At 42.8% G+C, this 27429-nt stretch overlaps 1 protein-coding gene across 5 annotated transcripts in view; it reads left to right on the top strand.

The window, feature by feature from the left end:
- The window catches only part of AMOT (angiomotin), a 77472-nt gene that overhangs the window by 40709 nt on the left and 9334 nt on the right, over positions 1 to 27429 (top strand). For 4 of the 5 annotated variants that reach the window (XM_025210823.1, XM_006029367.3, XM_006029366.3 and 1 more), the window contains exons 4-9: positions 1851 to 2304; positions 4245 to 4389; positions 5978 to 6070; positions 9733 to 9878; positions 22694 to 22843; positions 25466 to 25656. In XM_025210823.1, the coding sequence (XP_025066608.1) occupies positions 1851 to 2304; positions 4245 to 4389; positions 5978 to 6070; positions 9733 to 9878; positions 22694 to 22843; positions 25466 to 25656 (1179 nt within the window). The remainder of the gene's footprint in view (positions 1 to 1850; positions 2305 to 4244; positions 4390 to 5977; positions 6071 to 9732; positions 9879 to 22693; positions 22844 to 25465; positions 25657 to 27429) is intronic. The other variant, XM_025210824.1, reaches the window with a different exon arrangement.

The raw sequence follows: 27429 nt of genomic DNA on the forward strand, positions 1-27429 counted from the left end.
TAGGGAACTTGAGAACCAGACTAGTGGATTTCTGACCCAGGGTCCTAGTAATGACACATAACAAAAGCAGCTAGTCTTGTGTGAGCAGGGATAAAGTGGTGAATGTTTGTCGGGAGAGGCACAGGATGTGTAACCCTGAGACGGTCAGTCCTGTGCAGAGGCCCACAATGTGTGACCTCTGAAACATCTTGCCAGCAAGATGTGATTAACACAGACGTTTCCTTTTTGGATGAGTACGAAGAGTTGATGCGTTAGTCCGTTCAGGACAGGAAGGCCAATGCCTAGCACTTGTGCATCCTCTGATAAGTTTTACGTGTAACCCTTTAGCGTCTAGTCCACAGGAGCGCTGGCTGTGGTCAAGAAGTGTTGCAGCTGGATTGGAGTTTGAGACCAGGCCTGGTGAATTCTGCAGTGCAGCAGGCTCAGTCTAGCTCCTGGGCCTGGTGTGACCAATTCCCCATGAGGTTTCCGATACCTTCAGCAGTGCGGGGCAGCAGCATAACAGGTGTCTTCTGCTTAGCTACACCCGATAGAAGATAGCAAATCCATTCCAGCTGTGCTTTTGAGCCGCAGCAATTAAGGGTTCAGTTACATCAGAAGAATTGGAAGACTGTACAGAATAGTAAATAAGTGCTAGACTGCACTTGTGCCAGGGCCAGTGTCTGTATTTAGGAAGAGCCCTGGGTTGTGATTATGTCCTTGGAACTTCAAATGTAATTTCAGGAGGACTCTGCACGTATGTGAGGAGGGAATCCTCCTGTTTCCTCACCTTTTATTCCCTCCCACCTATCCAATAACACACATCAATATAACCTTATGAAGATTTTGTCCTCCTTGACAGGGCATGGTCCTGGGTGTAGCTGCCAGTGCTTTTCCACATGCCAGTAAGTGGGGACCATGGGAGAACAGAGCTCTGACATTCGTTCCTCCATGGGTGAGCGGACAGTAGATCTGCTAGTGATAGCAGCTGTCTTGTCCAGCACAACGGGAACTGAACCAAGAATCTCCAGAGTTAAAACCCTGACCTGCTACATCTTGAGTTAGAGTTCTCCAGCTGTTCCCACAGCTGTGGTATCCTCTATGGATTGTGTGCAGAGGTAGATCTGTCAGCACACTCCCACCAGTGACTTACGCTTGCATATTAGGGTGTTGGGAGCAATAAAGATGCCCATTACCCAGGGCTGAGAAGACTTCTGGATCTGTATTCTAATCCTAACTTTTAGGTTGTCTATCGCACCCTTTTACCTCTTTCCTTGGGCAAGGCTGAGGGTCATTAGTTGGCATTTTGGTACATATCAGCCAACAGCAATAAGCAAGACTTTAGCTTACTCATTTAAATCTGTATCCTGAATTTCAGAAGGACATTCTTTGTTGGCAGGGCTTTTGCCGTGGAAATAGTGCCCTTAGGTACAGCCTGACCCAGTCCATTCTGAACTGCCCTCAACTTAATTCAATTTACTTACAAAAGCAGGGAAAAGTGAACATTTAGAAAATAGTTTCTTCTGCAGTTTTACAGATTTGATTTTTAATACATTGCTAATGTGTTGTAAATTGCAGTCATCCCTCTCGAACAGTGGATGAAGTGAGTATCAAGAGTTTCTCTTACTGCCTCTGTATAAAATGTACTTAAGAACCATTAAGTTTAGGTTCTTTTTCTCACAGCTGCTTACTGGTTTTGGAGTCTGTTATGCAAACATTTTAAATAGGAAAAAATGCATGTAAAATCTTGCATGCTGGGCATCCTATCAATAGTAGCTCTACGTACATGCATTCATCACCTCACTGTACTGTTTGGTTCATATGTAATTATCTGCAGTGCTTCTGCTGAGCTTGTGCTTACTATTTCACAGGCTAAACCCTGATGTACAGATGCAGTTACAGCAGAGGCCACCTCATCATCACAGCCCAACTTCCTCCTTAACGTCCTTGGGATCTTTGACCTTACTACAGTCTCCACCACCATCCAGACTGTCTCCTTCTCAGCATCAGCAACCCCTTATTTCAAGCCAGGGAGACTCAGGCCTTCTACCACGGACCCAGCCACCATTCATATCAAATCAGGTCCATCAGGGAGATCTTTATCGACTATGTCAACCTATTCTAGGCCAGCAGCAGCAACAAGGAGATTCCTACTCACTGATGTCAAGAGCTCAGCAGATTCCTTCTCCTTATCAGCAGATGCAAGTGGATCCTTTTGCCATTGTTTCCAGGGCCCAGCAGATGGTGGAGATCCTGTCAGAGGAGAACCGGTCCTTACGGCAGGAGTTGGATGGGTGCTACGAGAAGGTAGCAAGGTTACAGAAGGTAGGTGTTGCATAGCCCTGGAAGTCTTCTCTGCAATTAAAAATCACTCTCCAGCAAATGACTGCAGCTGATTCAAGACATTAGTTACCTGCTCTAGAGCTCTTCATCCAGTGTCAGTGGTATCTTCAGCTTCATCACACGATAGCATTCTGTTGGCCTGTATGCAATGAGTAAGTGGCCTCAGTTCTACTCTCAAGTAGGCAACTGGCCACATTTCAATTGGCAGCCTCATCAGCTGCCTTGGAGAGGCTAGTGGTTTGGGCAGTTTTCTCAGCTAGAATCAGGACTGTGAGACTGCTGCAGGCTTGATGTTCTTATTATATTTGAAAGGTTTAGATATTGTGGTCATGGGAGCTCTAAAGATCACATAGGCCAGCAACTGAGTTGGTCCCTCCAAAATTGGCTGACTGGACAGTGAGAGAAACTTGCACAGCTAGTTTCCTGTGGTGTGCCCATGTGTCTAAAAGAAATTTGGACATACAAAGTTTTTAAGGTATACCTTAAACTCCAAACACAACACAAGTAATGTAATCCTAGTTGTCTCCGTGGTATGAAGCTAATTGTTTGCTTCATTAAACAAGAGTGCACAACACTTGGCATCAAGCTGGCACATACATTTTCATAACTCTAGAATTGTCAGTAATACTTGCACCATTGATGACGCATAAATGTTGATAGCGGGGAGGGATACAACTCAGAGCTATTGTTGGGCGCTGGCTCTGACTGGGCTGCAGCCCTGCACCCCTCCCTCTGGTTAGTGCAGAAGTTGCACCAGGCCCCACTGCTGCCAGGTCTTGGCTCTGGCTGGGCTGCAACCCCGTGCCCCACCATCGGCCCAGAAATCTGTGGGTGGGGGGGGAAACGTACCCTCCATGTTCCCCCAACGTATTGCCAGTGACTTGCACCTGGCTGTGCCATGATAGACTCACAGAAAGACTTGTTGTCTAACGAGTTCACCAGCAATTAGAACATAGACCTAGTGAGAATTGCCTTTACCCTGGAGCTGTAAGGGAGAAGTTGAGCACTGATTGTAGTTTAGGTGTCTGTAGGCTTTGAACTGTTCTCTGACCCCTAAACAGCCTGTGGGGCCCTAGCAGTTCCTGGCTGTTACAGTGCTCTTGCTTTTTGTTCTGCATTTGAGTATTTCTGCCCACCAGTTTGTTTCCTATGTGACTTCTGTTCAGGTTGGTTTGTTCATTTTTAGGAAGGCTGTAATGAGGGAAGTGATTTAGTGAAATGTTTGACAGCTTCCTGATAACAAAGGAACTCCCCTGCTGTCCCCTTACCCAGCTGACTCCTTGCTAAAGATAGAAATGGTGGTGTCTGCTTCTTGGTAGATCCTTACTGCCACAGTGACGTGAGACACAGCCAGCTTCGGTTAAGTGGAAGTGAATTATTTTCTGTCTCTAGTGTTTAGCTCTTTCCTTCAGAGAGCAAACTGGAGGCTTTACCATGCAAGATAGATGGACTGAGGAAAGCATATTTATTGTTAACAAATCTTCGTTCTGAAAACTGAAGACCTAATGAGACTGAACCTTTTTTAGTTTTCTAGACTATACTTCCAATTTTTCAGTGCCAGCTCTGGATTGTTAAGCCCATAAATGAATGCAGTCTAGTGAATCTCATCAGTAAGTTACAACCTGATATTAGTATTTTTTGGCGCAGCTTTATTTGTAAGTCAATTTTCCTGCACTAATGAAAAGTGGTTAGAGCCAGGCCTTGGATGACTTTATTCCTTGCTCTGTGAGATCTGGGATACATTGCAGTTTACTTTGGCCATAGTTTCACCTCCTTGGTATATGGATGTAATCATGCTTTACCTCACTTGAGGCTGAAAAATATTTATTCATTAAAGCACTTTGAGACCCTAGACAGAAACACATATCTTAAGTGCCAGGCATTATTGCTGATTAAATTGCATGCTTCCATTTCCACTGTAGCTGGAAACAGAAATTCAGCAAGTTTCAGAGGCCTACAAAAACCTAGAAAAGTCCTCCTCTAAGCGGGATGCCTTGGAAAAGGCCATGCGAAACAAGCTGGAAGGAGAAATCCGTAGGCTTCACGATTTCAACAGGGACCTGAGAGGTAAATGCATACCATTTCCTCATGTTGTACTTGACTGGTGAGAGTTTTGCTGCTGGACTCGCTTGTGTTGGCTGACACACTTACAGAACATGACATGATACACCAGGTATTCTCAGCTGTCTAGGGTTGTCAGCAAATTGCTGGGACTGTAGAAAGGCGAGGTTTGGTTGATTGCTGCAGCATCTGATTTCCAGCCTCTTTAATTATAAAGGTGGGGGGTGGGGGGGAAATCCAGTTAAGCCCAAACTAGGGCATAACATTAGAATTATTTCTCATGTTATAGCTAATAAATAGGAGTGCACATATAATGATTTTTTTGGCTGATACCAATGGCCAAAAAAAGCCAATTGCTGGTAATGTCAATTTTCCTTTTATCTGTGCTGATATATGAACTGATATATTGGTGCATCTCTCTGAATAAACATTTGAAAATATAATTGAAAAACACTCTGCTGACTGCCCGTTCTGCATGGTCTTTTTATCTCCTATCTGGCAACCCCTTCACACTGATTTACAGACTGCCCACTCTTCCTGTAGTTTCTCAACACTGCTCATCAGTGGAGGCAGCAATTCATTCTGGTCCCCACTTTTTTCCAAGAAGAAAGCATCTATTTCTAGCTAAAAAGTTGCAGTAATGCAATGGCAGGAAATTGAGACTGGTATTGAATAGGGTTTGAGTCTAAAATGACAGAGAGAGAAAGCCAGCTGTGTTTTTAGGGGCATGCAATCAGAATAATTCAAACTGCTTTTTCTGTAAACACCTTCTAATTCCCCTGAATATCTTCTGCTTTTGCTGTCCTTTCAGCCTCTAATTGTTTAAAGCCACGATTCCTTGGTATTAACAGGGGAAGTGTTTTGAGTTCCAGCTTAAGACCACACAGTGCCCAATATTAAAAGCAAAAGGTTTCATGTAAGGGTTGTAATAAACTAAATCAGATATTACTAGCAGTTAGTTAATATTTTCATGGATTGATATAATATTCTGTTAGAGATCTAATGAGACAAAGATACACCTGCAATTAGGGCAGTTAATTTTTCTGAAGTCAGATAAGGCATCAGAGACATTAGTGATTTTTATTTTCCAGCTTATGTTCCTAAGATTTAATGGAAGCCTTAGAGAGAATCTCTTAATTGCATAGACAGGCCTTCTAGAATTCATACAAAAAGGGTATTTTCTGTAGGTTTCTCTAGCCCTCTTGTATAAGCTTCCCAGAAAATTCTCTCCCCTTCATAGAATTCTATGGAGCGATTCAGTACATCTGTAGAAACATTTTAAAAAACCCACTGCCTCTTACACATTGTTTTTTGGAATAATTTCTATATCCTTTTTTGTTTCATACCTTTAGAATATACCAGAATGTTTTACAAGAGTATTATAATCAGAACATTCAAAACTATCTGCAAATTTCATGAAATTTCATTTCCCTCCGATTTCAAATACTTCGGATTATTTAGAACTAAAAGTGCTGAGCACTGAAGTAGTTTTTACAAGTGTCCCCAGTGGATGCAACTTACAGAGCAAGTTCAAAAAGTTTTCCTGAAAGCTTTTCATTCTTTGTTGTTTCTCCTCTTTAAAAAAATTCTGCAGAGCGTATGGAGACAGCCAACAAGCAGCTTGCAGAGAAGGAATTTGAGGGGTCTGAAGACAATCGGAAAACCATCTCTCAGCTCTTTGCACAGAGTGAGTCAGACGTTCACTGTGGTCTAGCTAGTAAAATGCACCACTCAGGTAAAAATGGAGTACTGTCATGCACCGTAGAGAGAGGTAGTTAGCTGTGTTAGTCTGAAATCAGGCAGAAAGTAGGGTATATTTGCACCTTTATAGACTAACTAATTGGAGATGTGTAGCATATGCTTTCATCAGGAGAGTGCTTACTTCATCACATGCAGATCAGCCTGTCTTATCTTGTGCTCAGCTATTGTGGTGAGGAGGGCCATGTAAGGAGGTGATAGTCTGAAACTGCTAGTGGAAGAAGAGGTTGAATTCAGGATTTTCCTTCTATCAGTAAATAAAATTCATTGAATGACATGTATCAAGTGGAAAGATTGGAAAACAAGCACCATTCACCTGCTTTTGGCTTGTATGCTGCTTTTTCTGTAGGTTTCTCCTAGCCCTAGGCAGGGAGGACCTTAAGGACTTCCACTGTCTACTGAGTCTGCAACTCAGCATCCATTTTGTGGCCTGAAGATGCACTTTGTGTCTGTCCTTCACAGTTGGGCAAGAGTGTGGAGGATGCTGTGGAGGAGCTGAGTTTCAGCAAGGGGGCTTTACATCCCCTTAGCTCTTTCCTCTCTACTTCTTATTGGCACAGTTTTTTCTGAAGTCCCTCATTGATGCATTTGGTTCAGTGAACAGGCCAGTAGGTAGGACTCAATAGTTTAAAAAAATGGGGTTCTCTGTCTAGCTGTCTGGGCAGAGATACTTAAGGGTCATGACTTCTGTCCAAAGCAATGGATCCACCACAGGGCAAACCAAAATTACAGGTAAGTGATTGTTGCCTTTCCCCTGTACTGAAATATCTTGAGGTTTATGACAGTGAGTCAACCCTCTTCCTCATTGCTCGGTGCACTCCACCCTTCTGAAAGAGCCCACTATTCTCCATTATATAAAAGATAACGCTATAAAGTTGAGGGGGAAAAATTGCCACAGAGAAATACATGTTCCTCAGATGTAGGTTGCAGAGAGACCCTAAAATGGAGGGACAGGGCAGCGCACCACATGGGGGAAGAATAGAAGCTTTCAGTGAGCCCCTTAGTGCAAGCAATAACCTCAGCTCATGGAAGTTCTCACCAAAGTTAATAGCAAAACTAATCAACTTTTACAGCAGCAGAATTCAGCTACATACATGTCAGTTTGTAGGTCACACTCCTCCAGGCCTGTACAAGCAGGTAGTTTAATACCAGGTGGCAATACTGTATCCCAATGCTGTAGGAAAGGCCCATGCCACCACGTACTGTGCCTCAGGGTTTCTGCCTGCAGAAGCCAGCTCTAAAAGGTGCAGTCAGGTCTCCCCACTTGGCAGAGGCTGATCTGGGGATATGCTGAGTTGGCAGTCTTCATCTTGGCTGCTCTGGCCAGGTTCCCACTCTTCCTTTGCAACCACTGTTTGGGCTTTTCAATCCTTTTGCAGAGAAGAGTTTGTAGTTGCTATGTGCTGTTAGGGCTTTGAACTTGGCTCTTCCCGGCAGAAGAAAGGCAAGGTAACCCCTCTGTGCAGCCAGGAGCTGGTTCCTGTTTTTCAAGCCTTCCACTCCTTGTCCTCATTCCTTTGTCGTGGGATATTAAGTTTTTGGAATGCAGTTTCTCTGGTGTCATCAGTGCTGGGTGTAGATTGCTCTGGGGAGTATTTCATAGTTATATATTCAGTAGATGAGTTAATGCTACCATTGCAAGTGGTTTGCAAGAACTGCTGGGAATGGCAGCAACTCCACAGAGGACGTCTGCTCTGCATTCCAGCTTTGATTGTGGGCTTGCTTACATGTTCACACTGGTTTTCCATGTCCTTATGTTATCCCGTTTATTTTTACTAAAAGAAGTTGCTTTGTGAATGGAAATGCTTTAAGGCACTCTCAAAGTCCAGGTGTTTTGTGGATGGCAGCTTTAATGGAGCAGACATGTTGCACTGAGTAGATTCATCCTTATCTAGTCTAAACTCCATTGTCCCCATGTTGAGGACCTCCACCGCCTACTGAGCGTGTGTGCATGCATGTATCTATACTTGCTCCTGGCCTTCTTGGTAATAGCTAAACCTGTACACCATCCATTACATGACATGATATTTTCCAGCGTAACAGATCTGCTCAGACTACAACATGAAAGAGTCAGGAATGGTATGAACCTCTCTCTAGAGGTCTGAGGAAAAAATATGCATTAAATTGTGTCAAAGAGCATTTCCTTCCTAAGGAGAAAAAAATTTAGAAACTTGAAGCCCAACATCTGGCATCTTTAGGTAACAGTATTGCTACCATTGCATTGCCCCATTGCTAGCAGCATGATCTTGTATTTGGCTAGTCACTGCATTGGGGACTAAGAAACCAAGAAATAGCCCAACTACATGTCAGATTGCTTCCTGAATATGAGGACTAAGAAGGACAATTAAAATAATCTAGTCCAGCCTTTGACACAGCATAGAACCTGGACTGAATTTCTGCATCAGGTGTTGGCTTTAAAAAATTGACAGGGGGGTTTTCAGTACAAGTGCGTGGGTTTGTACAAAGCTTTGGAGAGAGAGAGGTGACTTGTGATCTCGGAGTACAGGACAGTCTAAGCACTGATGGCACAGGTCCAGAGGTCTTTACCTGGAGGCAACAGAGAAGAATTTTATTGCTCATCCCTCATCCCTGGGCCAGTCAGCATGGTGCTTGTGTAACAGTGATGCTGACCCACCAGTAAGTCATTATTGAAAACAGGCTTATCATGGGGAAGTGAAGCAGAAAAGCAAAGCCTTGCAATAAAATCAGACAGCTCCATGATGCACCTTTGCTATTGTCTACTCACTAACCTGGGATGTTACCAGCTTCTAAGGATATCAGCTTCTCTCTGACTGATTCTGTTAGCTACAAATACAAGGCACTGTGTCCCAGTAGCTGTCTAGCTACGTAGGGTAGGACACAGCCTAACTCAGGGGTGTCAAATGTATGGCCTGTGGGCTGGATCCAACCCGTGGAAGCACTCTATCCTGCCTGCTGCTATGGGAAGTTGGGGTGTGGTTGCAGGGGAGTGGTCTGCTACAGAAAGGCAGACATTGGCAGGGGGAGGGTGAGCGAAGGCCACTGCAGCCCTACTGGCTTTCCATCCACTCCACCCATCACCACTGCCGTTGTCCTGTCTCCTCAGCTGTGAGCCCTGCCACCATGTTACAGGGCATACAAGAACGGCAGCAGTTCTGGTTCTGGCACAGGGCACGTTGTGGGATCTGGAGCTGTCTCTGTTCCGGCCGTGTGCCCCATGTCTGAGCTGGAACTGCTACCACCACTGCCCTGGTGCATCCTTGCCTGGAACAACCCCATGCCACAGGCTGGATCAGGCCCAGGGTATGGGGTGAGTTTGACACCTCTAACCTAACAGAGCCTATTTACTGAACAGTCCCTCTTTTTCATCTCTGTCTGTAGTGCTCTCTTTGCCCTCTTTCTTCCCAGAGATTCATCTGGTATTAGCAAAGGTCCCATCTTCCCTTTGGGCAAGTGGTTGCCTGTGAATGCAGATAATGGTACTCAATGGCCTGGGAGCTCCTGTTTACCGTGGAATTTATGGGGATGTCCCACTCATATGAGTCCGGTCAGGGAAGGCTCTGTTCGTTTTGAGATCACATCATGTTTCCCACTATATTTTTATATATATAGATAAAGAAACACAGAGGGAGAAGGAAAAACTGGAGATTGAACTAGCTGCTGCACGCTCCACTAATGAGGATCAGCGGAGGCACATTGAGATTCGAGACCAGGCCCTTAACAATGCTCAGGCCAAGGTGGTGAAACTGGAGGAAGAGGTAAGCTCGCTGGGGGAGTACGTCTGGGCGTAGCTCAGTGTACGTATTAATGAAAGGGAATGGGCAGTGGTTCACCCTTTGCAAAATGAGTGAGAAATGTGCTCTCTTTAAGAGGTTTAATTTGCACTGCATTAAATTGCATTGCATTGGTTAGTTACACTGGTTCAAAAGGTGTTCAGATAAGTTGCAAATTTATATTTGCTTGGAAAAACATTCTTCATTCTTTGGGCAGCCTCACTGCGTTTGCCTCTTGTCTTCATCATCTGTTAAAACAGGTTTGAGCTGAAGTCTCAGATCCAGTTATCCCCTGAATTTGGCAGAAATTCAGATCTGGACTTAGTCTTATAAATAATAGCAAGTGAATTCAGCTCACACATTGCCAAGAGTTCTGTCAAAGCTGTGTTGTGAGTAATGTAGCTCTACAGTAACTGTTTTCCTCATTCGTATGGGCTGGGTCAGAGCCTGGCTGCTTTCTCCCCCTCCTCTTGCCAGGGAGAAGGACAGGGACAGGGACCTGCCTTTTTCCCTGCTTAGCATGGTACGTGCCTTATTCATAGGTTGTCTCTTTGACTTTCACCTCTCTCTGCTCATTGTCATAGCATCCATCCTTCTTCCTTCTGCCCACTCCTTCCCCTCACTGATTCCGCTTCCCACCTCCAGCATCCATTCCCTCTGCCCTCCTCTTGTATGGTGGAGTCTCTGGTGAAAATCCTGTGACCAAGCTGGCTTCCTCCACTACAGAATAGTCTCTTCTTGTTCAGTTTGGTCATTTTCCTCACTAAACAGTTCTGCTACTCCGGCATTCAAGTAGTACTAGGTCCTCAGTCCCAGTGTTTTTACTGCTTTTGCTCACTCTTGTGCCTCCAGGATTCTGTGTAGAGTCTTACCAGTTTCTTGTTTCTTCCAAGAAACAAAATTGCCAGAAGAAGATATGAATCTGTCCTTCCCCTCCCTCCGCTTGCTTTTGCTTCCTTCTCTTCACCTATCTGAAGTGCAGAAGTTACATACCTGGTGTCCTGTGACTTCTGCACTTACTCAGTGATTCCATCCCATCCTTGGATCTCGCTCATGCCCATTCCTCTCTCCCCCCTCTCTGTGTAAATGTGATTCAGTTTGTCCCATCTTAAAATACTCCCTTTTGTCCCCTCATGTCTTTCTGACCATCATTCCATCTCCCTTTCAGTCTGGAGTTCCTCCCTCCAGCTCCATCCATGACCTGGTCCAGTCCAATTTTTGACCCCTTACACTCTACTGAAGCCACATTAACCAGAATTTCTTATCACCTCTTTCTGGCCAAAGGCAAAGCATGCATTTCATCCCCCGAGGCCTAGCAAGCTGTCTTCCATGCCATTGACACTGCTCTTCTAGAAATCTTGCCCTCCCTTGGCTTTTGTGACGTTCTGCTTTCCTGTTTCTTCTGTTTCTCTAATTGCTCCTGTAGGATATCCTCCCTTCATTTTTTGAGTAGGTTCCACAGAGTCCCCCCTCCCTTTATTTTCCCCCTTATACACTTTCTCTCCATCATAGCTCAAGGAATCGGAGACCAGTCTGATGAGGGGCTTTGGCAAGCTCCAGAGAGTGTGGGAGGAGAGGAGGACAGAGATCAACAGGTGAGGAGTCCTTTGGAGACAAAGGAATTTAAGTCTTAGAAATAGAGAGGGACAGGACTGTGGATTATGAGCTCCCCTCTGACGGAGAGGGTGCTGCTCCGTGATAGGGTTGAAGTCAGTCTGTGGGGCACTGTGAAGAAAGCTGGCCCTCCTACAGCAACACATATGCTATACCTGTTCTGGAGAAAGGAGTGCAAACTTCACATGAATGGAAAAGAATAGTTGAACTTCTCCTAGAATTGTGTTCAGCTCAGAAGTGAGAGAGACTTAGTTTTGTTGTTCAAAGGGCCAGAGAGGTGGGCTCTCAAAGAAATGGGAAGAGTGGTGACTCGTTGAGGCTTGGCAGGGTGGAGGGATGAGAAGTTGTTAAGAATCATGGACCAAATCCAACCCTCAGTGAAGCTGACAATCCAGCAATATCAGTAGAGCTGCAGCCTCTAATGCCAGGTGTGAATTACACTTTGCTTACATTCAGGAGACAAAAGGAGACGAGCTGATTTATGAGAGCAGTGATACAGTTTGGGTCTGAAACTATTCAGTAAGCTTGAACCTGCAAGGTGCAGAGTGCTCTGGCACCAGTCCAAAGGCTTAGTCACGTAAATACCTTTAAAAATCTAGTGCATGCTTTGGTTTTAGCATGCAAATAGTCTCCTTGATGTCCACAAGATGGCTCATATACTCAAAGGTTCCTGGACCAGGGCCATCAAGCTCAGCACCTTGCAAGCTTGAGCCCCTAATTAAGCTTTTGCTACTGCCTCCCTTACTATAACTTCCAAACACCTCGAGACAGTAACCCATAAACATGGACATGCTGTATTGCAAAAGAGCCCTCTTGTGTATGCTCAGGGTATGCTGCCATCTCAAAGTATTTGCCTACTGTCCTTTAAAAAACAAGATCCAGGATATACATAAATGATTCTTTTAAATATACACAATGGTCCCCCACCATTTTGTATGAAAAAATATAGTCCTGACTGCCTGAGGGTTTGTGGTGGCTTTTAATCCATCTTTTGCCTGTAGTCCCAGGTCTACAGGAAGTGCCACCCTTCCTGTTGTAGATAAATATGGAAGCTTCTCAGTGAGAAAGTAGACACGAGCCTTCGAGGAGTCTGCTCTTTTTGAAGATGTGGGGGAGGGAATAGGGGAGAAAAAGCCACTCATTTTTGTAGGTCTCAGAAATCACTTTTCAGGGAAGCACTTAGAATCATGAAAGCATTTGTTGCCTCGGCATCAAACCAGGAAAGCTTCTCAAATCTTTTCTCTCTCCTTTCAATAACTTTCTGAAAGAAGGCACAGGAAACTGTTCAGTGCTCAGAGTACAATTTAAAGAGAACTCTAAATGTCAGGCTATGATTTAATGGTATCCAGTGACCAAGTTATCTGAGCAATTTGTCAATGATTTCTTTTATTCCCGTGTGCTTCACCCAAATAGCCAGTCTGCATAATGGTCAGGAATTTCCAAGTTAGTGCTTCAAAAGCGGGTGGGGTCGGTTATACTAACATTTGGCAGAGGCAGTGGTTCAAGGCCTGAGGGATGGCGTGTTTCAGTCGTTGCATCCTGCCGTGTGGTTTTTTTCAGTTTTTCTTCTTCCTTTTGGGCTTCCTGCTCAGCAGATTCTCATCCCTAGCTAATCTCCATCAAACCTTTTCAGATACCCTTTATTCCAGTTGAGATGAGGGCTAGAAATTGTATCGTTGGGATGGAATTTAAAATTTTGTCTTAGAATCAGATTCATTGGTTTCATTCTGCTACTCCTTTACTGCCTTATGCAAGCCATCTAGTCTCTCTATATTTGTCACCTGTTTTGTATGTGGGGAGGTGGTAGCATGGGAAATAATCCCATGGGGCTGGGTGAAGGTAACATGGGGCACTAGGGCCCAAGCCAGGTAGGTGGGGCCTGATCCAGTCTGTAGACTGGTCCCATGCTACTTATCTGGCCCTCAGGGTCGAGCACCACTGGTTTAGAATATAAGCTACTATTGAAAGTAAAGTTTAGGAAATGCTGAAGTTATTTCTGAAGTAAGGGCATGAGTGTAGGTATTTAAAAGGAAATTCAAAGCAAATGTATCTGCATCCACTTGGTATATGTTTGCATCTGTTGTATGAGTTTTCTTATTTCTACTTCTTCGTGATCTGTAGCCCTCTCCCCCAAGAATGTTTAACTCCATTTTCTCGTTTTTCACTTCAGATAGGAAGATTTTTTTAGTCTTCTCCCTCTGCCAGAGGGGCCTTGCTAGGACCTTGAGAGAGGACCTTAATAAGCAGTATTAACTGCAGCTTTCCCTTCTCACACATTAACTGAGCCAGTATTGGTCCTGCACTTCCAGCTGTGAGATGCAGGGACAGCTGTCAGTCGTGCTTTCATTCATAAATGCACAAATGGATGAGGGCATGATGAGAACAATATTTGTTATTAAAGGAAATACAGAGCTTCACCTTTCTATACCCCACATCTGTGTATTTAGGTTAGGTGTTTGGAAGTCCCCTCTCTCACTGGTAGGTAAGGATTAATTTGAATAAAGGGAAAAATATAAATGCTTGTATTTCACGTACATTTAGGGCCATATCATGCTATCTATGTAAGCAGACTTCATTGATTTCATGGAGTCTCTTAATAAGTTTTACAAGATGACCAACAGTTTTGTAAAGACAGGATTTTCAAAGGATCCTAGCTGCTGTTAAGTTGTCAACACGCTGCTCTGTGCTGACCACTTAAAATGTCTGCCCACTTCATTTAGGCGTCCAAATGGGAGCTAGTTTGCAGAAGTGTTGAATAGAAGGAGGAAATGGAAGAGGTGGAAATGAGTAAAGCTTTGTGAAATCACTCAAAGACCGTCAGTGTTTTTCTGTGGCCATGACAGTCTTAAGGGGAAAATGTACTTAATATTAAGGACGTGGCTGGCATTAATGCCAGACTCCAGGCTAGTGGAGCTTCTTGCTTGATGTTGGTTCAAAGTGATCAAGTTGTGTTGGGCATTGAATCATGCTGGAAAAAGGGCAAGTGTTTTTTGCTGACATTTAAGATACCAAATGCAGAGAAGAACAGGCCGGTCATAAAATAGCCAGCATATACCAGTTAGCCTAAGTTGATTTTATTTTATTTTTTCCCTTTGCTTGAATGCCTGATAGAGACTGCGGAGGGAAAATGTTAACCATTGCTGTGCTGTATGGGATCACAACACTTTTTTTTCCCTAGCACATCAGGACCAGGGGAGGAGACGGTTTGCTATACTAGTTGGAACTCCTGAATTCTACTACTGCCACTGACTTGCTGCGCGACTGCAAGCAAATTCTTAAATTAACCTTGTATACCCTGTTCACATCTGGGTGTAGTATTTGCTCGTTTCATTCAAGTTGTGCGAGACTGCGTGGTTTAAAGCTCTTTAAGATACAAAGGTATTACTGAAGTGTGAATATGGCAGTATTAGCACAGGCTGGCTTATTGTATGCTACTTGTATGCTACTCAAAGCAATAGTTCCTTTTTAGGTCTCAATAATAGGTGTCATTCTCAGTACAGTTTCACAATAATCATTAAATCAGCATCATAACAAATGTTGTTTTAGTGGAATATTTAGCCTATTCCTCTTTAATAATGTCTACGTGCACACTTTAGAGAGAAGATGGGGTAGATAAGTTTCTCTTTGTATACATATAAAATATGCACATAAACATGCACATACTTTACATGAACTGAATACAGCTGGCATCTGTGTATTCTGTGTCATGTCAAGGATGTCTTAGAAAACAGAGAGCCCTTTTTAATAGGAAATGCAGATTGCTTTTTATTCTGTTTGTATTGCTGTATGTAGCTGTCAGAGGCAAAAGGAATCAGAACTTGTGGTAGAGGTGATATCTTTTATTAGACCAACTAGATTTTTTCAGAAATATATTTTCAAATATTTTTTGCACTCTTGTTCAGGGTCTGCTCCTTAGCAGGACAGCATCATCAAATCACTTCAACCTGCACTTGAGCTCTTGTCAGTGGCCTCGCTGGAACAGAGTGCAGTCGAGCCTCAGTTCACAGGAATCCTGCAGGAATATATTCCAAGAGGGAGAGGTGGATTAATTGTGCCTGCTCTCTTCTTAGTACATTTGGGCAATAGCAAGCAGATTCCTGGAGAAAAGCACATTTTCAGCTTCATCTGAACTGATTCAGCTGTAGGAGAAGCTCGGAGAGATTTAACACACGCAGGAGAGATTTAAAAACAAAAAACACTTTGAAGACGTCAAAATGGTGGTGGGAGGGAAGCAGATGCTGACAAGTGTTACAAAAATGCTGTAATGGCATAATTCAAAATCAAGGGGGTAATGGCTGGGTTTTTCCCAAGCCTGGAAGCATTTCTGAATCATTGCAAGTTATTCAGGAAGTCCTTATCCAACTCCTTCAAGTTGCAGCAAGGGAAATTTAGGTTGGATATGAGGAAAAATTCTCACGAGGATGGTAGTAAAACACTGGAACAGGTTACCCAGGGAGGTCGTGGAATCTCCATCCTTGGAGATTAAGACCTGGATAGACAAAGCTTTGGCTGGGATAATCTAGTTGGGGATGGTCCTACTTTGAGCAGGGGTTGGACTAGATGTGACCTCCTGAGGTCCCTTCCAACCCTAATTTTCTATTGTTCCTTGCTATGCAACTCCTCTGAGAGTTATGCTTTTCTTCACAGGAGAGGAACTTTTTCTCTCTATGGAGGCTAATTCCAGGATTCCCAAAATGACTCTGTATCCCCAGTGGTCTCCTGGTATCTAAGGACCTACACAATGAAAGTGCCTCTGCCCTGCATGCCATTGTTCCTAGTATCATATACATAGACCCTCTTTGGTTTCTTTGAAAGCCTTCTTCCATCACTACCCTTGGTGCTCCAGAACTGTGCTAATCTAATTACAGGGAATTTGGGCCCAAAGAGAGCAAGTCTGAATAAAACAGGGGAATGGTATTTATTTGGCTCTTGGAATTTTTTCTTCTTAGTCTCTTTTGGGAAGTAGCTCTACGATCCAGCTTTCTGTGTTATGAGGGGGACACATTGTTTTTCAGTGTTTTTGGACTGCATGTTGGATCAAATGCTCTCTGTGATAAAAGCAGGTGGCCTGGTGACTGGCATTGCTAAGGAATTCTCCGCTCCCTGGGAAGTGGGTATTTAAGCATGCTCCCCTGTGAAGAGCATGAAGGGCTAGTTCCTGCTTGCCGCAGTTCGGTGCATATATTTGTTTTAATTTTATTCCTGTATATTTAAAGAGATGGATCCATTTCCCTCTGCTGAGAGCCTTTTAGTTCAGGGATTTTCATGCATGGACATTTCCAAGCAATAAAACCTTCTAACTCAGAAACAGATTATTCTTCAGGATTTTCTGGAGTAGCATAGCCCAACACACTCTTTATTGCACTGAAACCACCCAGAAGTCTGCAGGAATACAGTCTTGTTAGTAAAAGAGAAGAAATGAGAAACTCTCCTTGGATCAGGAGACCCAGGAATTTTAGGGAAAACAATTGGTTGACTTTTTAATTTTGTGTGTTCTGTATGCCCATTAACGAGCAAGTCCCATAAGGACACGTGGGAAGTTCTGCAGCAGCACTTGAACAAGAAAAATAGAGAGCAGAGGGTTATTTTGCAATTCTTTCCAGAGGAAGCGGGGGATGGGAAGACAGCTACACTTAAATGGTTAATTTAGACACTGCTGCTACAGTTAAAACATCTGATGGGATTAAAATCAGGCTCCAGGTATCTGGGGATGATTTTTTCAAAGCAACGTGGCAGTGAAATAAAGGATTTGTATGGTTACAAGCCTACATATAGTTAGAACTGTATGATGTGCTACAGAAAACAGTCTCTCCACAAAACATGGTCCTGCGGGGACTCTGTGCAATACAGCCAGCTTTCCTGACTTGTAAGCAGTGTAGCTGAAGCACTTTGTTATCTTCTGGTTTAAAAAAGCTGCTGTCTGTATTGACAGAACGCCTTGCATTCCCCTCCCCAGGAAAGGTTAGTTACTGTAAGTAAAATGGGCATAGGATTATTATCCAGTTTAATTCAGGATCCTTAAAAAAAAAATTGCCACTAGAAACCACTAGATCATCATTAAAATAATCTGCTAAGAACAAAGATGGGCATTTGCTTTTGTACTGAATAAATTCATGCCACAATAAAAGAAACCACCAGCGTATCCCTAATTGGTTAGGGGTAAAATACTTTGTTGGCTGTGGGTACAATTTTGGTATGACAGATAGCTTGGGTTTGTGAGGCAGGGGCCTGCATTGATGGTAGAAAAGTGCACATTAAATGTCTAGTTCTTCCTGCTGGTTCTTTTTTAGATTTGCAGATGTTATGAGTCTGAAGTCATAGCTACTTAGTTGCCAGAGTTTCCAGATCTTGGTGGAAGGGAGAACAGGAGAAAAGATCCCGGTCTTGGCATCTTCCTAAGAGCTGGAGAGAGCTGCTTGGCAGAACACTTCCTGATTGAAAGGCCAGCTGCAGAGGAAAAGAGTCCATCGTGAGCTGCTGCCATCTTCAACTGGCAGATGTTACGATGGCCATAGTAACATAAAGCAAGCCAAGTTTTTTTTGTCTCGTGCTGGGGGTGGGGAAAGTAGGGGTTAGGTACAATTAGGGACAATGAAGAACAAGCCTTAGGATGCTGCTCTCTCTCATTTTCCCTTTTGTTTGCCTGCAGCATGCTGGCAGTGTTCAAGAAATGCTGTTTCTAATTCCAGTCCCAGAGAAACATTCTCAGTTTATATTAATAAAATCCCTATGTGCTTGGCTGCAATATTCCCAGCCCTTTTTATGTGGAGGACAGATCCATCTGAAAGACAAAACAGAACTAGAAATCGGCAGTGAAACTTCTGTGGGGAAGTTCTGGTTCACAGCTCATTGCTCCGGGTTGATATTCATAGAAGTTAAGTAGTCGGAGATGGAAGAAGAGCTCTTCACTGTGAATACAGCATAAAATTTCTGTACTCAGTCAGTCTAAGAGACAATATGGTACATTAGAGGGCTCAAGTTTTCAAGAGTATGGAAGGAGCTTTAAAAATGTACCCAACATCTTTGATTTAGTTGCACAAAGGTGGATTTGAGGAGTTTCTGAATTTCCTCTGTAGCTAAGCTCTTTCAAAAACAATCTTATTTTCTTATATTAGTAATCCATATTTGACATGGAAAGGTTAAATGAAGATTTTTTTAAAAGGAAAAAAAACCTGTCGTGATGAAAATCCACTGAACAAGCCATGCCTGTACGTTGGGTTTGGTGCATCAGTGAAACGTGTAGGCAGTGCTAATGTTGGGCAACCACACTTGCATTGCAAAATTTCACCTGCAGGTTTGGCTGTTGGGAGCACTTTCCAAAGTAAATGTCTCAGCCAAATTTGTGTCCTAATTCTTTCTTTGGCTGGGCTCTTGGTATGTGTTGACTGTAGGCCAAACACCCCCCCCCCCCCCCAAAAAAAAAAAAACACCCCCCCGCCAAAAAAAAAATGTAATCCACAGACATTCTCAGATTTATTAATTATTGAACTAGTAAGTGTTTGTTAGCCACCTTGTTTTTCCTCTTAGCAGGTAATCAGCTGATTTCTTTAAGTAATTTTACCTGTGGCTTTAGAAAATATTAGAGATCTAAGATGTCTTCTAGTAGCCCCAAGACCTCTCATTCATTTTCTTACAATAATTAGGAGGAGAGATCCTGGTTATTACTGATTTATTTAGCGTAATGCTCAAATTGCTTTCCTTTTCATTTTGCCAGGCACTTTATTACACTGTTCCCTGAATTTTTACGAGGAGCTTAACTCCAGTGTAAAAAACAAGGGACCAGAACCAGGAACTCTGGGGTTCTGGTCGTGGCCGTTCTGCTGATTCACTGTGTGAGACCTTTGTATTGTCACAGAACTTATTTGAGCCCCTGTTATCTGTAAAATTGATATAGTACTATTCACCTTACTGTGAGGTTCTAGGACCAAATCTAAACGGTCCATAATGCACTCTGTTGGAGATCTATCAGTGCCCTCCATAGCATCTTTCATGTAACATTGCATTAAAAAGGTCCTTGCTGCTCGTGATCCAAGATGGTTCCAAATCTTGGGCAATCAAGAGGTAAAAATATCCACCTGCCCAAGCTGGGAGCTCTGTGCTTGGATTACTCACCCATTACTGAAACTTGTGTAGCACAATTGCTGTCTTGGGAGAAACCCCCTCTGACAGCAACACTGCATCACCTTGCCAGAGGAAGTGTCTGCTGATGCTGCTGTCTGGTTCAGTGTCTGGAGCAGTGCTGTAGCAACAAAGTTTGGTGCCTGGGGCAAAGCCTGCAGTGGCAGCCCTCCCTCACCCCGTGCACAGATCTGGGGGGGCACCCCTGCCCATGCTTGCACGAGAGTGCATGCAGCGGTGGGAGTCACCTTTCCCCTGTGCCCGTTCCCGGCTCCATCCCGTGCCCCATCCCGGCTGGACAGCGCCTGTTGGCGTCCCTTCACTTTGGCACCTGGAGCAGTCACCCAGCTCATCCCCCTTGCTACGGCACTGGTCTGGAGCTCACCTGGTCTTTCTGTTATGGCTTAGACAAGATGGACTTAGAAAGCAAAAAGCCCTGAGGAGCATGTGATGAGATTTTGTTGAGGTAACTGTGGGAGGGGGGGAAAAAAAAAAAAAAAATCAAGGAAACCTGTGCTTGCAGCAGGGGCTTCTCTGCACATTATGTTCTGACTCCTCCAGGGCCTCTGCCCTGCATTCAGAGTTGAAGTCAAGCTAATAACCATTGTGTTCATATATTTTTTCCTTTGGCATTCATGTGTGTAGCTGTGCAGGAGGCCTACTCTGTGCAACAACCGTTACTATACTCAAGCGCTTTAGACAGAATTAGGCCACAAGTATGTTTTAAAATGGTGTTGTGGCATCTGTATGGATTGGACGCACACTAAAATTTACTGTAGACCACTGTAAAAGGCCAGCATGTTGGTACATGGTTTCTTAATGTATATAAAACATGGCTGCTCTGAGAAAAAGCCAAACCATATCACATCATGACCCTTGAAGGCCTACAGAGTCAGCCAAGTCATTTGTCTTGTTACGACCTCTGATTTCTGCTTTTCACAAGTGGTAGAAGGCTGACTCTTCTTGGAGCAAATGCTTCCACTCTTGCAATATCTACATGTATTTCTAATGGTCCACACAAAAGGACACTGTGGATCTACAACTTTGCTCATGCTCTTCAGAATTTCCACTTAACCCCTGAGGTGGCTGGCCTATAACAGTGGACACCTTCAAACCAGTTGCTCCACCTTGTCATTGCCAGTGAAAGGGGTATTGCAGGCACTTTCCTATTTTCCTGGAGGCATTGACAAAACTGGGCCTTGCGAGTAGAGCAGACAATAGAGGCTCATTTTACTCCAAGCCTATTATTATGTAAAACTGCTTTTCTCCGGATATCACGGGCTGTGTTGAGCAAATGCATCATGCCAGCCACGTGCTCGGAAGCAGTAGCAATCATTCCTAATTTTTTTCTCATGTATACAGATATTATAATTTCTCCGTTATCACCACTGTCTGACTCGGTGTTTTGAAGTTTGCAGTCTAAGTGCACACGCTCTGTTAGAATGGACTTTGCTTACAGACACCTCTCCCATAGCCCCACAAGTGTTTGTAAAGAAAATGACATTGCTAAAATATTTAGAGCAGGGCAGCCTGCAGAATTTGTTGTCTTGTCAGCAGTATTACAGAGCCCAAGACAGTCTTTCAGCAGTTCTTTCAGGTCATTTACAGGACTTTCAGAAAAGCTTTGGTAAGTAGATTTTCCTCAGTTGATCCAAACAAGGTATGACACAAATGTTTTTGAAAGAGCTTTCCAAATAGCTTTTCCTAGTGGGGTTGTCTTTGATGTGAAGTGGAGCATTAGCAGTACAAAACGCCTCTCCAGGTTTCTAAACTTCTCTTCTTAAGAAGTTTGTTCTTCTGTCCTCACGGAAAATAGCTTATTTTTGTACTTGGCTTTTCTACTGGTGATTCAGCTCCTCCCGGCTCCCATTTCTGCAAAGGACTCTCAAGATGTTTGTCATGGATTGGTTTGGTTTGAAATCCATGGGAATATCATATGCAACCTAAATCGTCACCTCGCTGCTTCTGTCAAATGCACTGTTGTCTCTGCTTAACATTTTTATTTGCCACTTCCCTTGCATACAATGTGGCCATTTTGTATCTTTTCAATACAGTGGCAATTACTCAATTACTTCCTCTTCTACTGATCTCATTGGCTGAGCTGCCTTATTACATGTGCATACTTGTTGCAGACTTGAATGGTACAACAGCACCCTTTACCAAGTGAGACACCCAATGATTTCATCTGACATATATATGTACATGCCAGGACATGCTTTAAAAAAAAAAAAATCTATAAAGAATCAACCAAGTTAGATGCAATACTCTCCCCACTTCCCTTTGTATGATTACTATTAGTAGAGTTTATTCAGATTCATGCTGTCTTGGATCACTGTGACTGCCATATAGCAAAATGTAGCTTTACTGATGAGTCTACCAGCTTGGTAGTTTTCAGGGTGTATTATCGATCAAGTTTTTAGTTTGCTAGCTTGATTCTTGGTGGAGAAGGCAAGATTTAAGCAGAGAATGGAAATTTCCTGGTCACGCTGACCCAACAGACCATGCACAGAACCCCACACAGCAGCTACTGGGCGGGAGGAGTTCTTGGCTGAAACATGGAGAGAGCACAAGACCTTAACCTCTTTATAATGTCATTTGCTCCTATCGTTATAGAATGGGACTGGAAGGAATTCTTGGTTCTATTCCCGCTAAAGCTCATCAGAAAACTTTGCAAATTTGAATTTTTTTGACCAACTTGAATTCTTGGCTCTTAATATGACATTAGGCCTAGTTACTTAACTTTCTTCGTGCCTCAGCACCTTTCCTACCTCTGAAGGAGATTGTGAAGATACCTTCAGTAGCAATGGTGAATTGTCAACTATTATAACAGTGGGGTAGGGAAGACATATAGCACCTGGCTAGAGCCTAAGTAGGATTGACGAGGAGAGAAAGAGGAAGAGTGGAGAGCAGGTGTGGAAAGTTTTGCACTAGTCCAAAGCCTTGATTTGGAATTTCAGTTTCATGACCAACAGAGCATTACTTGTGACACTTTTGATGCGTGCAATAGAAAAAGTCACTTATTTTCAGCACATAAGTTATGATCCATTCTTTCCTTTCCTTTGTTTCAGCTGAAAAAGAAGCAAGTTTATGTGGAGAAGGTGGAGAAGATGCAGCAGGCTTTGGTGCAGCTGCAGGCAGCTTGTGAAAAACGGGAGCAGCTGGAACACCGGCTCCGAACTCGCCTGGAGAGAGAGCTGGAATCTCTCCGGATGCAGCAGGTAACTGGGATCTATCTGCCCTGGGCACTTTCTAATAAGAAATGTGTTTCTTGCATGCTTTTCCCATCAAATCATGCACAGAACATGCAGCAGTGCCATTATCTTGCTAGGTTTGTATTGTTTTCACTCAGTTAAATATACTCTATCCAAAACCTTTCCATTCTATCCAGACATTTTTTTAATTATAGAATATGAGCAGATTCATCACATGGGAGAGAGCAGGCCTATCCACAATGTCCAGAAAGTGTTCTGTCCCTTTCTGTGTTCCTGCATCTTAATTTGCTGGAATTTAAGACACGCAGGATTTGGTAGATGGTCACATCTGTTTAGATAATCTCAAGCACTGGTCTGAAGAGAGAGCTTTTTGAAATGCTTGTAGCTTGTACAATACCATAAATGCACATGATAGAAACTTGTATCAACTTGGAATGTGTTCCAAGTATTGGAACTAGTACTTCCCCCCTCTTCTAATGTATAGAAGAAAAGGCAGGCTCTCTTGTGGTGGTATGAATTGGATTTTTAGTCATGTGTCAACATATGCTAACATATGTTGACTAATCACATTGAAAGTTCTGGTGTAAATAGTTCCAAGTTGTGTTTAGTCCTCAGCTGTGATACACCACTAGAAAAAAATGTTTAAACCCCAGAACAAAATGTTTGTGCTGTCTATACTAGCCTTCATAACTACATTAGCGAACAAGTTAAAAACATAAAATGTAGTCATGCTGTAAGCATGCTAAAAGAACAAATTATTGTAACATAATAATTTCTGTTTTTCAGTTAACTTTTTTTTGGCTGTTTCATATGACTTTTAAAAATGCAATTGACTGAAACATGCTGCCAAATACACAGTAAATTAAAACAATAAGCTACTTCCATGCTTTACTTGTATTCATATAGCATGCAAGTGTTGTGCCTGCTTTAATAAGAGAGTGAATAAAGTTAAAATTAAATAAAGTATATGAAAAATGAAATAAAGTTATTATTCAAGAAACTGGTCTTGAAAGACAGTAGAATATATATAAAAAATCTACATTGGGTTTAAAATAAGCATTGTTTAAAAATTCCTCCCAATACAAAAGATGCATTTATTTGACACAATTTGTTAATGAGTTTTACTCAGCCTTTAAGAGGTTAAAAGCTCTGACAACTTAGTTTTTGGCTTTAAACCAGAGAATGTCTCTTAAAACAGAAAGCGTGAAATATATTGCTTTACATGATAATGTCAATCCTGAGCCAAACATAGATTCATTTTGCTTCATTCCTTGTAAATGACCTTCTCCTAACTAGCTCCTTAGGGAAAAAGGTCCTGCCAATCTTTGAGCAGATCTCCACATAACAGTTTGTATATTGTCCTTTGAATTTGTTGAACAGCAAATCAGAGACAACTTTTTTGTATTTTCTGCTATTCCTCTGTTAGGTTTTAGGATAGTGGTTCTCAGCCTTGTTATATTCCAGGCAGCCCTTGTTAGACTCAAGGCACTCATTAGAAAATGCCTGCCTTGAATTTTCACTTGTTTTTTTTGACTGCAGAAGAATAATAGAGCAGTTTTTCTGTTGCAGAGAATTAGGAAGACCATGACGGATCAGAATGTTTTTGACATTGTAGATTCCTATTTGAAATCTCTGGGTTTATCTTGTAAATCATGTGTAGATATTTGCACATCTAAGAGACCTAATGTTGTGCGGCACCCTGTGAGGCCATTTTTCTAATGCCGTGGATCAGTTTTGCTATACATCCATTGGAGGGCAGGGTCTTGTACATTATTTAACTCTAGTTTTCTTCTCTTTTATAGCCTATTTGCCCCTGAGACAGTACTGCCAATCACCATTTTGTTAAATTACCAACCAAGCTTCCTTTATCTCAGCAGTTCTGTTCCTTCATATAGGAACCAAATAATATCACATGCTGCATCTTATGACTGGAGCTGTTATGGGAATTCAGCTCAATAACAGCAAAAGCATTTGTTTAACCTGGTTTGCTCTCATCCATGTTACATGGTCAAACATGTCACAAGAGTTTGACAGCAGGGCATGGCTGTTAAACTTCTGTGGCTCCATTATCAACTTGCATACTCTGGTGTAACTCCTTTGAAAATGAATGGGATTGCATTAGTGTGAATGTGGAGCATTGTTAGAATTAGCCCATCCAAGTTGCAGGATAGAACTCTCCAGAGTAAATGTGTGTGGTTGGATGTGGATATAAGTATTATACAATATTTTCATTTCAGACATTAGCTTTTTGGGGTTGATCCATTTCAGAAGAGTGCCGGAAAACATTCCCCAATATATGCTGTCAATTAAGCTCTTTTTGCCAGTAGCAGAGTTTGGTTTGGGTTGGTGCTCAGTCTGTGTTTATAAAACAGAAGTCTCTCTTACTGGGGTAGATCAGCATGTTTTCATTGACTTTAGTAGTACTAAGCTAACTTGCATAGATTTAAGGCCATTATCCTTATCATAAGCTAGTCGGTAAAATTTTAGTCAGTGTGCAAGGCAGTGTGGTTCCTGCATCAAGCTAATGAGTAACCTGGAGCAATGGTTCCTCATTCTTCCTTGGAAAACACCTCTTCCAAAAATCTATCCTAATGCATTTTTTTCTTTGAAAAAAAAAAAAAAAATCAGCGTCAAGGCACATCTCAGACAGCCAACGTCTCAGAGTATAATGCAGCAGCACTTATGGAACTCCTGCGTGAAAAAGAGGAACGAATTCTCGCTTTGGAAGCCGACATGACTAAATGGGAACAGAAATACCTTGAGGAAAGCGTGATGAGACAGTTTGCTTTGGATGCAGCAGCAACTGTGGCTGCTCAGAGGGAAATGAGACTATTCATAGCAAAGGGTTGTTTTTTTTTCCCCTCTTCAGTAAAGTGTCGTGTCATATTTCCAGCTGATAGGTGTTGCCAGAAGTCTCTTTTTCCTGTGAAACCTTCCTTTGCTGTCCAAACATTATCCCTTCTGCTGGAGACCCTGCCTAGTTACCAACATCTAAAACCTTTTTCCAAGGGAATTTTCCTCCCAAAACGAGAGCGGTATTTCTCATACTAAAATTCTTTTGAGCAGTTCCTAGAAGCTTGTTGACATTAAATTAAAAAAAAAAAAAAAAAAAAGATGATGTTTTGAGCAGTAAAAGTTTTACAGGAATCTGTCCGTGCTGCAGTCATGTGAAATGGGGTAAGCCTGGTGATTCACATCGTTCACCCTGAATGGCATAGTTGTTCTCTAGACTGTTTTTGCAAAAAATTACTTTGTGGTATTGTCCACAGTATGGCTGCTGACCAGAGATGTGTCCTGAAAAATTCCACTCCAAGCAGTCTGCTGTGCATGGATGGCATTTGCAGGGACGAGAGGAGAAGGGTGTCTGAAATTTGGTATTCAGCTTAGATTCCAAGATTACTGCCCAGAAATACTTATTATAACTTGCTGTAAATAGGTGTCTGTGTCTGTAGCTAACTAGTAAAAAAGTGACTCTGACAGAATGCAAGGCTTCAGCATTAGCTAGTATTTGCCTAGGATTTTATTACTGCCAGTTCCAGACAGAACATTTTTGTTTAGTTACTGCGGTTTGTTTCATAAACCAGATTCAAATGTAGATGCTACTGTGGCTTTGGCACTTTGATTATGCAATCAGAGTACCAATCAGTGGGGAGAGTTACAGGGTCTGCTCTGTTAGCATGTCAAGAGCTCTCTTATCTCAGTCCAGAAGCAGCCTCTTGTGCAGTGTTTTCCACCTCCCCAGAAATTCTCAAAAAGGCCTCTCGCTTGCATTTCCCCAGGGGCTGTTAGATTTGCAGCACATGCTGATAAGATCCTGGTCTAATGCTTGTCATATACACAGACAGAGGTCAGGTTAAACCTGTTCAGGTTTTAAGTGAATAAACAACAGAAATGTTTACAGGGTTGGGAAATATCCCATCTTTTGGTCCCTGCTTTCTTGCTGCCTTTTAGCTGCCATTTTTTTAAAGGAGAGGACAGCTCTATTACCACCCAATCATCTTAATCATCCAAAAGTTAATTTTAAAAGTTTAGACCAGTCACCCTCCCTCCGAGAGTGTCCCTTCCTTCGCAGGACACTATTCATTTTGGTCAGAATCTCACCCGTAGTCCACTGAAAATTGCTGTTCCCTCAACTTGACAGTAGAAAATAAGTACCATTCAAAACAAGTCATGGAGCGGAGGTTGTAGAAAGACTCGTTGACAATAAAATAATGAATCTCACCACGTGCTAAGTTCTCCAGGTGAATAGTCTTTTTGTGTCTCTCAGATGGGAACTTTGCTATGTACTACGTCCTCGTTTTGGGCCTTGGCTGGGTGAGCTGTATTGTCTAGTCAGTTCTTAGCACTGCCGGATGTGGGAAACCAAATTAGTACATTACCATTTATAGCAAAGGTATCTCGGGTCTCCTTCAGCCCTTTTCATTCTCATTACTTAGTGTACATTCATGGCTGTTGTTGCTTCCAAGGACCTAGCTAGATGCGCTACCACAATGTGCAGGCCCGCAGCAGTAGAAATTAAAAGCCTTTCTTGGACTCTTCTGCTCGCTAGTAGCTGCTTTCTGGTACATGTTATGGCAGGGGTGGGCAAAATG

This window comes from Alligator sinensis, unplaced genomic scaffold (assembly GCF_000455745.1).
Source record: "Alligator sinensis unplaced genomic scaffold, ASM45574v1 scaffold521_1, whole genome shotgun sequence".
Taxonomy (NCBI): domain Eukaryota; kingdom Metazoa; phylum Chordata; order Crocodylia; family Alligatoridae; genus Alligator; species Alligator sinensis.